General features: G+C 43.3%; 1 protein-coding gene across 1 annotated transcript in view; it reads right to left on the bottom strand.

The window, feature by feature from the left end:
- Window positions 1-12,844, bottom strand: part of FBN2 (fibrillin 2) — a 415,749-nt gene that overhangs the window by 280,278 nt on the left and 122,627 nt on the right. The window contains exon 6 of the mRNA XM_075324675.1: window positions 341-538. Coding sequence (XP_075180790.1) covers window positions 341-538 — 198 coding nt within the window. The remainder of the gene's footprint in view (window positions 1-340; window positions 539-12,844) is intronic.

Below are 12,844 nucleotides of genomic sequence, written 5' to 3'. Positions count from 1 at the left end.
GAGTACTCACCTGAGGCTGCAGTGCCCGACCGTCTCTTTTTAATCTTTGCAGACATATGGGTTTGTAGCATCTAATGGGTGGTACGCTGTTTTTCTAGCATTTTTTGACTGATAACATACTGTAACATTATAAATGAATACATTCAGTGTTTGTGCACTAAACGTTTAAAAATATCTAGCTAATCTAAAAGAAAAGCATGGAACCCCTCAGTGCTTTAAGGATTGATTGGCGCGATTGTTTAAGTAATATAACCATTGAGTTCGCAGTTAAATATATTGATTTATGCTATGTTCAGGATGTAGATTTATGACACATATACATTAGTATGAAGCAGTTTACCTTGGCAGGCTCCGCTGCGTATATTGGGAATGTAGCCACGACGGCAGGGTTGTGGTTGAGCCGGGCACATCTCACATGGGTGTCCCCAGGCGCGGCCAATCGTTGCACAGCAGAGGGTTTTTGTGCACACGATACCAGTCACCTGACCCTGACACATCTGATTGCTGACTTGAGTGAAGCAGGGCCCTGTTCTGTAGTCTGAAAGTAAAAACAGCAAAAGAAAATATTCAAATCCGGTCAGCAATATCTGGTCATCTGAAGAGTTCAACTTCAGCAAAACTACTAGGAAAACAGAAATAGGAGACATTTGAAAACCCAGATGATACATTATATTGTTAGCCTACACTTAGATTTTAGTTTTCATATTATTACATTTAAAGAACATTTGTCTAATTATACATAAAAAACACAAAATACTAAGTTTCTAACTCTAATGTGAATATGAAGGGTAAAAAAAGAAGATATAAATGAAGAGTTACAATGTTGATCTGTTGTAAGGCGTAAGAAAATATTGGGCATCTTCCATCTACTTGCAGTGGCTGAATTTGAAATCCTTTTAAAGGGAACCGGTCAGGTGCAATATGCACCCAGAACCACGAGTAGTTCTGGCTGCATATTGCTAATCCCTGTGCAACTGTCCCTGTATGTAGTAGCATAGATAAAGAGATCTTTAGAAAAAAGTGTTTCTAAAAATCCTTTATAATATGCTAATGAGCAAGGGCGTTAGTTCCCTTGGCTAGTTGGTCCCCTTAGCATGTTAGCACGCACCTGTGGGCGTGCTAACATGCTAATCAATGAACAGCATAAAAGGCATGGTCGCTCTGACCTCTGCTGTTGTGACGCCCTGGCACACCAGGTAGTCACACATAGACCCCCGCACAACACATTCCCTCACAGGGGGTTAAATCAGCCAACCTAAAATCCTAGTCACCCCCCTCAGGATAGCACAGACACACCAGTGGGCGGGATGAGGCGGATGAAGAACGCCCATCTAGGGGTCTAGAGAACCCGGGGTGGGAGGAGAGTCAGTTAAGTGAAGTTAAGTTAAGTGGAGAGGAGTGGGAAGTTGGAGTTCAAGCCAGTGTCAGTGCTGGTTGACAGAAAGGAAAGGCGTCGGGGTTGGGGCCCCGGCGTGCTGGCTAGGTGGCAGACGGTGGTCCATGTCAGTCAGGCTGCCAGAGATCCAAGGTGGACTGGGGCAGGGTTGGAGCCCGCTGGTACCGACACTGGAGAACCGACCCAGAAACCGTGCACAGAGAGGGTACTTGGACCCTGAAGCAGAGAACTGGAACCACCGACTCCGCTAATTAACCAATTGAGGGCAGGATTATAGGTCCTGTCCCAACCAAAGTCCCAAAAGCAGACAACCACCCACCGAGAGGGATAGGGCATCCGCCAGGGCCCGGTAGATCCCAAGGGTCAGCGACAGCGGGCAAGGCTCCCAACCAAAAGTACCGGGAGCAGACTCCCGTGTTCCACACCAGGAAGTCCAACACACCGAAAACACAGTGCAGGGGAAAGTGACACAGACCACCACATCGGATGGGGGACCAGAATACACCCATCTGCGGCAGCCAGCCACCAGCACCTTGGTTTACCACTGGACTTGTCTGATTCTTTCAATCGTGAGTAAACTAACATTCCCCGGTCTGACTGGGTGCACCGGCCCATGCAGTCACTATCCTCAGCATAGAGACACTGGGCCCGGGGCAACCATCCCTACCTACGGAGGGGTTAACATCCAGCTGCCATCACATCGCTCCTGGGTGCCCAACAGCAGCAGTGGTGGTGCCACACTTCACCACACACCGTGGGTGGTGTCACAGAGTGATTACAGCAAATCCCGTACAAATACGTCCCCTTTTTATTCGAAGTGTCCGCGCGACCCCCGGGTCCGGAAGAAATCCTCGAGCCATACCACAGATCCGGATCCGAGCAGGCCGACGGCTGGCGTGGGTGCGACACACTGTCACCACTGGTTTTCTGCTAAGTGCACACGATTAGAATGTCCACGGACATCCAGTCATGCATACTACACCAGCTTGAAACCAGGACGCCTACACCCGGGTTCATAGTATGCATGACTGGAAGTCCGGGACTTCTGATCATGCACACTGAGTCAAAATCAGAATTGGGCATGGTGCAGCAGAGAGCAGTGAGATCGACCATACCTCTGACGCTGCGCATTCATTAGCATGTTAGCACACCCACAGGGCAGTGCTTACATGCTAAGGGGGCCAACTAGCCAAGGGAACTAATGCCTTCGCGACTAGTCCCTGACTTCATTAGCATATAAGGAAGGATCTTTAGAAATAATTTTTATAAATATCTCTTTATCTATGCTAGTGTATACAGGGACGGATAGGCAGGGATTAGCAATATGCACTCAGAACTGCTCGTGGTTCTGGGTGAATATTGCACCTGACAAGATCTCTTTAAAGTCTCACCCGAAGTGACAAAAAAAAAAATCAAATGATGTAAATTACATTAAGATCATTTTCCTTCTTTTAATTTGTTAAGGCATGTGGATTTTAATGCACTTAAGTAGGAACAGAACGTTCCTTAAGAAATATGAAGTTTACACAATAATGAATATCTTTTGTTTCTACAAATAAAGAATCTACCATTTATTTTTTAAGCCAGATGTTTAACACTCTTCAAGAGAGGTTTGTGGTGAGCAGAATAAAATATTCCTTTATTAACCACAGACATAACTGCTAAAGATAGCACAGAAAAGATAATGTTTGTGATGAGCTAACAACGTTCTTAACTTCTTCAAAGTAAAAATGTAACTTCACCCTAAAATATAAAGTATTCCTCCAAATAGTATATATACTGAAGGACGGTATATGGAACGGAGCCCACAGCTGTGTCTTATTTCTGCACTTTGTGGCACAAATCATAGACGTTTTCGTACATTTGAGACATAGAATAGATGGAAAAGATTTATCTATTACACACAAAGCTTGTAATTAGTATCTTATGGCATTAACCCCTTCACGCCATTGTCATTTTCTGTTTTTGACCTTTAGTTCTTCCTCCCCTTGTACCCAGAGCCATGACTTTTTTTTCATCAATATAGCCTTATGATGGCTTGTTTTTCGCGCACAAGATGCACTTTTCAAAGACGCCATTCAGTTTACCATATAGTGTACTGAAAAATTGGAAAAAACCCTCCAAGTTCAATGAAATTACAAAAAAAATTCAATTCCACAAATGTTTTTCTTTTTTTTTTCAAATTTGATTACTAAGGTTATAGAAAGCCTCTAAAAGTAAGGGTGGGCTATTATTTTTCCCGGGGGGGGGGGTTGGGGACACATGAGACATCGTGAGAGACTGGTATGGCGTTCCAAACCAATAGGCTGTAATTAATTCTGCTCAATATTAATATTAAAATATTCATTATAATCTTTATTTTATAGTAATATTATTTGTATCGTTTAAAGGGTTGTCCACTAATTGGACAACTCACCTCCGATGCGGCCACAGTTCCAGCGATGTCTGAAGTAACGTTCCCAGGGCCCACGTAACATTATTATGACACATGGGACACGCAACCATAGTGCCTGCTTCCTTCACCCGCATTCGGACATTTGAGCAGAAAGCCAGCGCAGCACTCACATCCTGCTCAAATGTGCGAAGGCGGGAAGACAGACACCGGGCGCTGATTGTTTGTGAGTCTTGCGTGTCATATCAATGTCACATGGACTCTGGGAACGCAACTTCAGACATTGCTGAAACCACGACTGCACCCAATAGTAAGTATAGGATAATTTATTCTTAGGGAGGCGAACAAGGGGAATGAGTAGGGGTTGTCCAAATAGTGGACATCCCTTTAATATTGAGTAGCATTATGTATGCTGACATCCCCAGTGAAATATTCCTCGATTTGAAGACCTTGTCCAGTGAATAAATTATTGATTTGCAAATAGATATTCTCCTATTCTGGTGTTGTCGCTGCATCTTGAGTGATCATTAATCTGAGTAGGTTGAAATCCTTTACAACTTCCAGTTCGTCGCCGGCCATTTCTAATGTGTCCCGGTCGTACTTGGACTTGGCAGCAGTCAATATTTTTGTATTGAGTAGGGGTCCCATGTTTGAGCTTTCCATCTTGACACTTCATAATAAGTCCTTTATTCCATTTATGCTTGTTGCTATCAATGATATATCATCTGTGTATTTAAGATTATTGATGATATATCCAGTAATTTTGATTCCTTCTTTTTCAGCAAGTCCTGCCTTCCTGAAAGTATGAGCCAATACACAGCACCCTTATATAAAGTATGAGCCCCCCACACAGGCCCTACATACAAAGGAGGAAAGATCCAGCATCCAAGTCCACGTAGCGTCCTTAGTCATCATTTGAGATGACTAAGGATGCTAGATGTCCGAAACGCGTCTTCTGTATCATGCCCTCCTGGTGGGTTTTTTTATGCATTTTTTTAGCATGTATTAATAAAATTGAAGTTTTATACTACGTGGACTTGGATGCTGGATCTTTCCTTCTTTGCCTGATTCTGGATTTGCCTTCTTATCCGTGCACCGTCCCAGGATTAACTCCATGTGTGGTGAGCTGGATCAAATTTTTGTTTTTCAATTTGTCAGGCCGTACATACAGTATGAGCCCCCACATAGCCCCTATATACAGTATGAGCTCCCCCTCAAAGCCTCTCTAAATACCATATGAGCCCACACACAGCACTCTATATACAGTATGAGCCCCCTACATATGGTATGAGTCCGCACATAGCCTCCTAAGTACAGTATAAGTCTGCTCATAACCTCCTAACTACTGCATGAGACCTCACATAGCCTCCTAAATACATGATCAGTCCCACACTTTGTGGGTCCTCATTGCCTCAAATATACAAAAAAGGGAAAAATTATTCTTCTCATCTATTAATTGTATTTATTATCAATTGGACAAACAATGCATTCCTCTGCAAGGTGGAGCACGATGCACACTGAAAGTCAAAATCCAGGGTTATCCAAAACAGGCGATAGTCCAGCAACACATCCAGGAGAATAAAATTGAAAATTCTTTATTTCATTCAATTAACCCCTTCACCCCCGGTCACTAAAACACCCTTCTGACCGGGCCATTTTTTGCAATTCTGACCAGTGTCACTTTATAAGGTTATAGCTCTAGAACGCTTCAACGGATCCCAATGATTCTGACATTGTTTTCTGACATTGCTTTTTGAGACATATTGTACTTCTTAATAGTGGTAAATTTAAGCCGACATTATTTGCGTTTATTTGTGAAAATTTCAGAAATTTGGAGAAAATTTTGAAAATTTTGCAATTTTCAAACATTTAAATTTTATGCTCATAAATCTGAGTTATGTCACGCAAAATAGGTACTAAATAACATTTCCACGTGTCTACCTTACTTCAGCCCAATTTTTGAAACATTTTTTTTTATAATAAGTTAGAAGGGTTCAAAGTTCATCAGCAATATCTCATTTTTACAATAAAATTTACAAAACCATTTTATTTAGTGACTACATCACATTTGAAATCACTTTGAGAGGCCTAGGTGACAGAAAACACCCAAAAGTGACGCCATTCTAAAAACTTCACATTTCATACTGCTCAAAATCACATCAGAAGTTTATTAACCCTTTAGGTTCTTTACAGGAACCAAAGCAATGTGGAAGGGAAAAAAATGAAAATGTTACTTTCTTACACAAAAATATATTTTGCATTTTCACAAGGGTAGGGGAAGGAGCGCCATTTGAATTTTTGAAAGCAAAATTAGCTGGAATCATTAGCGGACGCCATATCACGTTTGGAGACCCCCTGAGGTACCTAAACAGTGGAGAACCCACACAAGTGACCCCACTTATGAAACTAAACCCCTCAAGAAATTTATCTAGATGCTTGGTGAGCCCCTTGAACCCCCAAGGGCTTCACAGAAGTTTATAACATTGAGTTGTGAAAATATAAAAAAATATGTTTTACCACAAAATTGTTTTTTTCACAAGTATATGAGGAAAAAATTCACTATAATACCTCATATGTGGTGAAAATCAATTGTTTGGGCACATGGCAGGGCTTGGAATGGAAGGAGCCATATTTGATAGCAAAATTGGCTGGAATCATTGGCGGACGCGTTTGGAGAGGCCCTGATGTGCCTAAACAGTGGAACTCCCCCACAAGTGGGCTCATTTTGGAAACTAGACTCCTCAATGAATTTACCTAGATGTTTGGTGAACACCTTGAACCCCTAGGAGCTTCACAGAAGTTTAAAACGTTGAGCCATGAAAAAACAGGGATTTTTTTTATCACAAAATTGTTACTTCAACTAGGTAGTCTTTTTTTAACAAGTGTATCAGGAAAAAATTCACTATAACATTTATATTTATCATGACTCCTGAGTATACATATGTGGTGGAAATCAATTGTTTATTCGCACGGCAGGGCACAGAAGTTAAGGATCACCATTTGACTTTTCAAACTCACAGTCGCCGATTCATCACTGATCAGCGCTCGACAGGACGCACGGACGGATGAGGTGCAAAACGCAACGGGGGATACAGATGAAACAAAAAAAATCCAGCCCAAAATTGAGCATGGATGCCAATCTGTGATGTGCATCACGGATCGGCGCTTGCAGAACGCACGGATGGATGAGGTGCAAAAAGCGCCAGGGGATGACGGTCAAAAAAATTATACTCGGAGGACCCAGAGGATTAGCAGAAGGATCAGTGACCACAGGAACTACAGGATGAAAAGAAGGCAGCAAGAAGGACAGCTTGTTACAGGATGCAGCAGATGGCAGCAAGATAGATGGCTGAAGGTCAAGAACCCAGTAAGAAACCAGTGATGGAGGCAGCAGATGCGATCAGACCAATGAGGGCCTTGGATGACCCAGTGGCAGCAGGTCGGGGACATCAGATGGGGACAGCAGATGCCGAGGGGATGCAAGAGAAGCCAAGGGATCCCATCTACCTCAGAGGCAGGAGAATCGGGACAGGAGGAGAGAACGCAGGAGACATAAGAAGAGATTGCAGGGGGGCATAGACGGGGCAGATTAGTAGGAGGGCAGGGTGGCAGATCAGGTGGGTGCAGGGCCAGCACACAATACTTAAAGCTGCAGAAGGATCGAGGAGCAGGAGCGGCGATCGGACAGCAGCGGCGATGTTGTACTACAAGTACCAGCAGGGGCACGGTGCAGACATGCTGGAGGAGGGCTCTCCACCGCCAGCCATGTCAGACCATCCCCCCTGCATGCTGATAGAATGCGATTGTGCATTATAGCATGATCGCTCCAATTAATGCTGCAAGGGGTGGGGGCACCGCGTTTAGTGGTCCCCAGCCAATTACCTGTTGCAGCACCTCATAGCTGGATCTCACCAGATCGCACAGTTTGGGGCACTTTTTTAGCCAAATATAGTGCGATCATAGTGATTGGCGGTTCAGATTTGAACAGCCAGTCACAGCAATGCCACCACACTGGGATCAAGCAAAGGTCCCCTGCTGTAAGAAACAGCAGGAGGCATCATTTGAAAGCCATTGCTATGGCCACGGCAATCAAATGAATTTTAGGCCGCAATGTTACATCCCTGGTCATTAAGTCACATAAAAATAGGAAACGTTAAAAGTCTATAAACTAGTTTAAATCCAAGGGAAATTCTAGTAGCTGACATGTTTCAAACAAAGGTTCTTAGTCATAGCATGTTCGGACTTTTAATAAAATTAAATAAAGATTTTTTTTATTTTATTGTCTTGGACGTGTTGCTGGGCTATCACCTGTTTTCGATAAGCTCATATATACAGTATGAGTCTCACATAGCCTTCCATATACAGTATGAGCCCCCAGATAACTTCTTATGAACAGATTGAGCCCCCACATAGTCTCCTATATTACCATACACAGCGCACTATGTACAGTATGAGCCACACATAGTTGGCAAGATATACTTGTCTTTGTACTCCTCACCTGGCTGCTACCACACATGCTTGACACCATCTGAGCCAAATAAGTTTATCTAAGTAATCCATGTCCTTAGGGTAGTGTCACACACAGCGACGACGACAACGACGTCGCTGCTACGTCACCATTTTCTGTGACGTTGCAGCGACGTCCTGTCGCTGTCGCTGTGTGTGACATCCAGCAACGACCTGGCCCCTGCTGTGAGGTCGCCGGTCGTTGCTGAATGTCCAGCTTCATTTTTTGGTCGTCGTTCTCCCGCTGTGACGTGACGCACACATCGCTGTGTGACAGCAAGAGAGCGACGAAATGAAGCGAGCAGGGAGCAGGAGCCGGCATCTGGCAGCTGCGGTAAGCTGTAACCAGGGTAAACATCGGGTAACCAAGGGAAGACCTTTCCCTGGTTACCCGATATTTACCTTTGTTACCAGCATCCGCCGCTCTCGCTGCCAGTGCCGGCTCCTGCTCTGTGCACATGTACCTGCAGTACACATCGGGTAATTCATGCGATGTGTACTGTAGCTAGGAGTGCAGGGAGCCAGCACTAAGCAGTGTGCGTGGCTCTCTGCACACGTAACACAGCGACACGTGTCGTTATGATTGCTGCTGCTTCTGCTGTGTTTGGCAGCTAAGCAGCGATCATAACAGCGACTTACAAGGTCGCTGTTGTGTCACAGAAAATGGTGACGTAACAGCGACGTCGTTGTCGCTGTCGCTATGTGTGAACCCAGCTTTAGTCTGCTTATCTTCAACAAACTGTTTGCAGGCTTTCTTGTGCATTATTTTTAAAAGAGGCTTTCCTCTGGGATAACAACAATGCAGGCTAATTTGATGTAGTGTGCAGCGTATGGTCTGAGCACTGACAGGCTGACCCTCTATCCCTGTAACCTCTGCAGCAATGCTGGCAGTACTCATCTTCTTTTTTGTCTACCAGAATGAGGCCTGCTGTGAGTGGATCCTATCATGTTAAATTGCTGAATGAGCTAGGCCACCGTGCTACTGTATTAGGAGGTTAGTACCACAATGATAAAACTATGTTATGTTTTATGTATTGAATATTATAAGTACATGTGTTGATATTTATGAGTTTTTAAAGAAGAGTAGATTCTGGATGAAGCAGAGTTTGGATTGTCTGTCAGGTTACCGAATGCTGCCATCTAGTGGTCGGGTTAGCCTGAGGTAGATTAAGTTTTAGAAGTGATGTTAGATAAGATAGGGTTAAAGTAGTGAAAGTGAGGAGTGACAGGTGGCAGGTGTATCCTAGGAGAGGAAGCTCCAGAGGAAGAAGCTGTCAAGAAGTGGGTTCAAAGTGAGAGGATGTGGCCTCGGTGCTAGAGCCAGTCAGGGAATACTGAAGTAACATCGGGAGGTCCAAAGCCTAAGGCTCAATCTGGCGAGCTTAGGGAGCTTTCACACCATGTTATTACCTACGTTAACTGGTCCCCTTCACGCTTACGTCCAAACCCCACTGCAAAATGGGTTTCGGACACATGCGCTGATGGGCCATTGACTATAATGGAAAAGACAGAGTCACCGTGTTCTCTGTCTTGTACCATTTCTGGGTGTATATGCTTTCTGCAAGTGGACACCCAGACGTAGTAGACTGCGTCTGGCTGTCCGCCTCCAGAAAGCATATGTGCCCGAAAATGGTGCAAGACAGAGCACACAGTGACTCCTTCAGCACCATTATTGCCAATGGCCCCATCGGTGCATGCTTCCAAAACCCATTTTTGGCATATTTGGTCGGAAGCTCAAATGGGACTAGTGAACGTAGGTCTAAGCGGCCTTAGATAGTTGTCAAGCTAGAGAAGTAGTCAGAGCCCAGAAGAGGATGAAGGTGTGTGGTATTAAGGAGAAGGTGGTGCTGACCCCAGAGTATTGAGGACAAGGTCCTAGATAGAGGGGAACAGAACGAAGAGTAGTACCTCGAGCGAGAGAGAAAGGAAGGCCATATCTGTCATAACTTTGTGAAGAATAAAAGTACACAAAAACTGATTGGCCAAGGGAACTCTGGTGTTGCATGTCTTACTACCCGACAGCATCAAGGACTGGCATCAGGGGTGATGAGCATTGACCCAAAGCAGCAAGTAAGCATCATGCACCTTACACCAAGCCAGGACTGCACACTGATTCTCCTTGGTGAAGGAGAGCAGCACCCGAGCAGCACAAGTTATTATTATTATTATTATTATTATTTATTATTATAGCGCCATTTATTCCATGGCGCTTTACAAGTGAAGTTCAGCCCATTCATTCACTACAGCTCATTTTCAGGGTGTTGGAAGTTTTGTTAAAGCGTAAGCTATCTTTTTGTAGAGCAACAATTCTTTTCTTTCAGCTCCTCAGAGAATCCTTTGCTATTAAGTGCGATGTTGAACTTCTAGTGACCAGTATGAGAGAGTGTGTGAGCAATAACACCAAATTTAATACACCTGCTCCCCTTTGACACCTGAGACATTGTCGCACTAATGAGTCACATGACACAGAGAGAAAATGTCTATTTGGGCACAATTTGGCCATTTTCAGTAAGCAGTGTACTCACTTTTCTTGCCAGTGGTTTTGACATTAATGGCTGTGTGTTGAGTTATTTAGACACATGGACAGGTCAATAGTACATAACCACAACATCAAATAGCAGACCACCAGATTTATGTAACCAAATGTGTGCAGATTATACATATGCACAAATAAATTACAGGACAAGTCAATAACATGGGTAAGCAAAAGTGTCAATCCAAAATGTGAAGTCCTGAAGAATCCACTAAGTAAAGTGGTTCTTAATCTGGAAGGCAGTGCTTATTGCGTGCCTATAAATAAACCCCAGAGAGACCCATAAGATGAAGGGTACATCGGACAATCCAGGCGTTTGGAAAGGCCCCCATTACGCCCATCACTCCGTGCCCTTGGTATACATGCACTTTTAACATGAAAATGATCCAAAACAGACATCAAATGCCACTGTTGCATTTCTGAAGAAGGGATGAAAGTGGCTGTCTCCTGATCTGAACCCAATGGAATGCTTATGGGGAATTCTGAAAAGACATGTTAAGCAGTACTTGCCATCTGGCATCAAGTCTCTAAAAGAGGTCGTTCTTGGAATAGAAAAAGGTAGATATTTAAATATGCCAACCACTTGTTCATTGCATGTGTAGAACACTTGGTGCTGTCCTTAAAAATCATGGAGGTCATACAAAATACTAGATGTATTGGATTAATTTGAGAAAAACTGAAGTTTTGTAATAAAATTTTTATTATTATTATTATTACTTTCATGTTATGGGTTAAAAAAAATGTTCTATGCAACTCTGTCTTATCAAAAATTTTGGAAGTTGTTTTTGTGTTCAGTGAGATATTGATTAAAATCTTATCTTACTCTTCACATGGGGTGTACTCATTTATGCTGTGCACTGTATATCAGCCAAATTTGTAACTAATATTATATATATATTGTATGTGTATTCATAAAACACATAAAACACATAAAATATTAAGATTATTCAAAAAAGTATTCACAATAACTCAGCAACAGGAAAAGATGAGGAGAGGTCAATGAAAAGACTCCACTTCAGCTTACTCCATTTTAATTATGCTGATCCGGATGTAAGCAAACAGAGGATAGAAGAGAAGCCAATGTATACATGCTAATCCTTAGCCTGAGCTTGACCCTTTGGAAAAATAAAATACAGATTTTGGAAACCATTAATGATTACTAATGGAAAGATTATTATGTGGAAGTAAACCTGCTTACTAGGTACAACAACAGAAGACTGTCATAGATTTTTTGTCCTTAAGTTTTTTTGATAGACTCTCTTCAAACCTTCACTGAAAGTTCTGTTAGAAGGCTCCAATGCATATTCTGTCACTTTAGAGCAGTGGTCTCCAACCTTTCTGACCTTTAGGTTAAGGCCACACAAGCACTTTGCATCCGATGCGAGAGCATTGGATACGTTATGCTAACGACCCCCGACTCCTGCTCTGCTGCGAGCATGAGCCGAGTGTCATTATACTGTGATCCGATCCTGCGATTGGATCACACCTGCAGAGGAGAGGGAGGGACTAATCTCTCCATCTCCTCCATTATCAGCTGATACAATTATCACACTGCACTTAATATCGCATTCCATTTGGACCGTTTAATTTGCCGTGTGTCCTAGACCTTAGAGCCACATTTAGATCTCAGAGAGAGTTGCAAGTCACACTCAGCACAAAAAGGTTTGCAGGTCACTTCCAGCTCCCTCCTCCCTCACAGCAGTGACACCCAGAGCTCTTATTACTGTTAGAATGACAGACAAAGCTTTTGCATAGAAATCACACCGAATCAGTTTACCAATATCATGGGGTTCCTACCTCACCCCCTTTCAGATCTACTCTTCTGTGAGGGGCTACTCACTAAAGTGACCATCTGGAGACCTACTCTTCATAGCTGTTTGCTAGATCTGGTATTAATGCAGTCAGCAGTAAGCTACACATCATGGGCCCGCGAGCAACATGTGGCTCTCAAGCCACAGGTTGGGGACTACTGCTTTAGAGCAATGCAATACTGATTGAGTGAAATTCCTGCTATCAC

This window comes from Anomaloglossus baeobatrachus, chromosome 1 (assembly GCF_048569485.1).
Source record: "Anomaloglossus baeobatrachus isolate aAnoBae1 chromosome 1, aAnoBae1.hap1, whole genome shotgun sequence".
NCBI lineage: Eukaryota > Metazoa > Chordata > Amphibia > Anura > Aromobatidae > Anomaloglossus > Anomaloglossus baeobatrachus.
The sequence above is the reverse complement of the archived record's forward strand: the minus strand, read 5'-3'. Positions and strand labels throughout refer to the sequence as shown.